Here is a 1,431-nt window from a genome sequence, read left to right on the forward strand (position 1 = left end):
CCCCACCTGTCCCCCCAGGTGTCCCCCCAGGTGTCCCCACCTGTCCCCCCAGGTGTCCCCCCAGGTGTGTCTCACCTTCCTTCTCGTAGAGGACGTTGAAGGGCTGCAGCAGCTCGTGCTTGGCGCACTCCACCACGCCCATGCGCGCCTTCTTCTCATCCTCCAGCGCCCTGAGGGGACAGCGCACCTGAGCACACCTGGGGGCACCTGAGAGCACCTGAGAGCACCTGGCATCACACCTGGGCACACCTGAGAGCACCTGGCATCACACCTGGGCACACCTGAGTGCAGCTGAGATCACACCTGAGTACCCCTGGGCCAACCTGAGAGCAGCTGGCATCACACCTGGGCACACCTGAGAGCACCTGAGATCACACCTGGGCACACCTGAGTGCAGCTGAGATCACACCTGAGCACACCTGAGATTACACCTAGGAGCACCTGAGTACAGCTGGGATCACACCTGAACACACATGGGAGCACCTGAGCACACCTGAGAGCACCTGGGCACACCTGGGAGCACCTGAGCACACCTGAGAGCACCTGGCATCACACCTGGGCACACCTGGGAGCATCTGAGTGCACACCTGAGTGTATCTGAGATTACACCTGAGCACACCTGGGAGCACCTGAGTGTACCTGGAATCACACCTGGGCACACCTGAGATCACATCTGAGCCACCTGAGATTACAGCTGAGCACATCTGGGAGCACCTGAGATCACACCTGAGAGCATCTGGACACACCTGGAAGCACCTGAGTGCACTTGGAAGCACAGCTGGGCACACCTGAGCTCACACCTGTCCAGGAAAGGCTGAAATCCCTGAAATTCCAGCCCCATCCAGGTACCCCAGGGAGAATCCCATCCCCATGCAGGTACTCCAGGTGGGATCCCAGCCCCATCCAGGTGTCCCAGGTGGGATCCCAGGCCATGCAGGTACCCCAGGTGGGATCCCAGCCCCATCCAGGTACCCCAGGGAGAATCCCATCCCCATGCAGGTACTCCAGGTGGGATCCCAGCCCCATCCAGGTGTCCCAGGTGGGATCCCAGGCCATGCAGGTACCCCAGGTGGGATCCCAGCCCCATCCAGGTACCCCAGGGAGAATCCCATCCCCATGCAGGTACTCCAGGTGGGATCACAGCCCCATGCAGGTACTCCAGGTGGGATCACAGCCCCATGCAGGTACTCCAGGTGGGATCCCAGGCCATGCAGGTGACCCAGGTGGGATCCCAGCCCCATGCAGGTACTCCAGGTGGGATCCCAGGCCATGCAGGTGACCCAGGTGGGATCCCAGCCCCATGCAGGTACTCCAGGTGGGATCCCAGGCCATGCAGGTGACCCAGGTGGGATCCCAGCCCCATGCAGGTGTCCCAGGTGGGATCCCAGCCCATCCAGGTACCCCAGGTGGATTCCCAGCCCCAGAATTCCC

At 61.9% G+C, this 1,431-nt stretch overlaps 1 protein-coding gene across 1 annotated transcript in view; it reads right to left on the bottom strand.

The window, feature by feature from the left end:
- Nucleotides 1-1,431, bottom strand: part of PA2G4 (proliferation-associated 2G4) — an 18,397-nt gene that overhangs the window by 5,186 nt on the left and 11,780 nt on the right. The window contains exon 10 of the mRNA XM_041411383.1: nt 76-170. Coding sequence (XP_041267317.1) covers nt 76-170 — 95 coding nt within the window. The remainder of the gene's footprint in view (nt 1-75; nt 171-1,431) is intronic.

This window comes from Onychostruthus taczanowskii, unplaced genomic scaffold, assembly GCF_017590055.1.
Source record: "Onychostruthus taczanowskii isolate IOZ18803 unplaced genomic scaffold, ASM1759005v1 scaffold355, whole genome shotgun sequence".
Classification (NCBI taxonomy): domain Eukaryota; kingdom Metazoa; phylum Chordata; class Aves; order Passeriformes; family Passeridae; genus Onychostruthus; species Onychostruthus taczanowskii.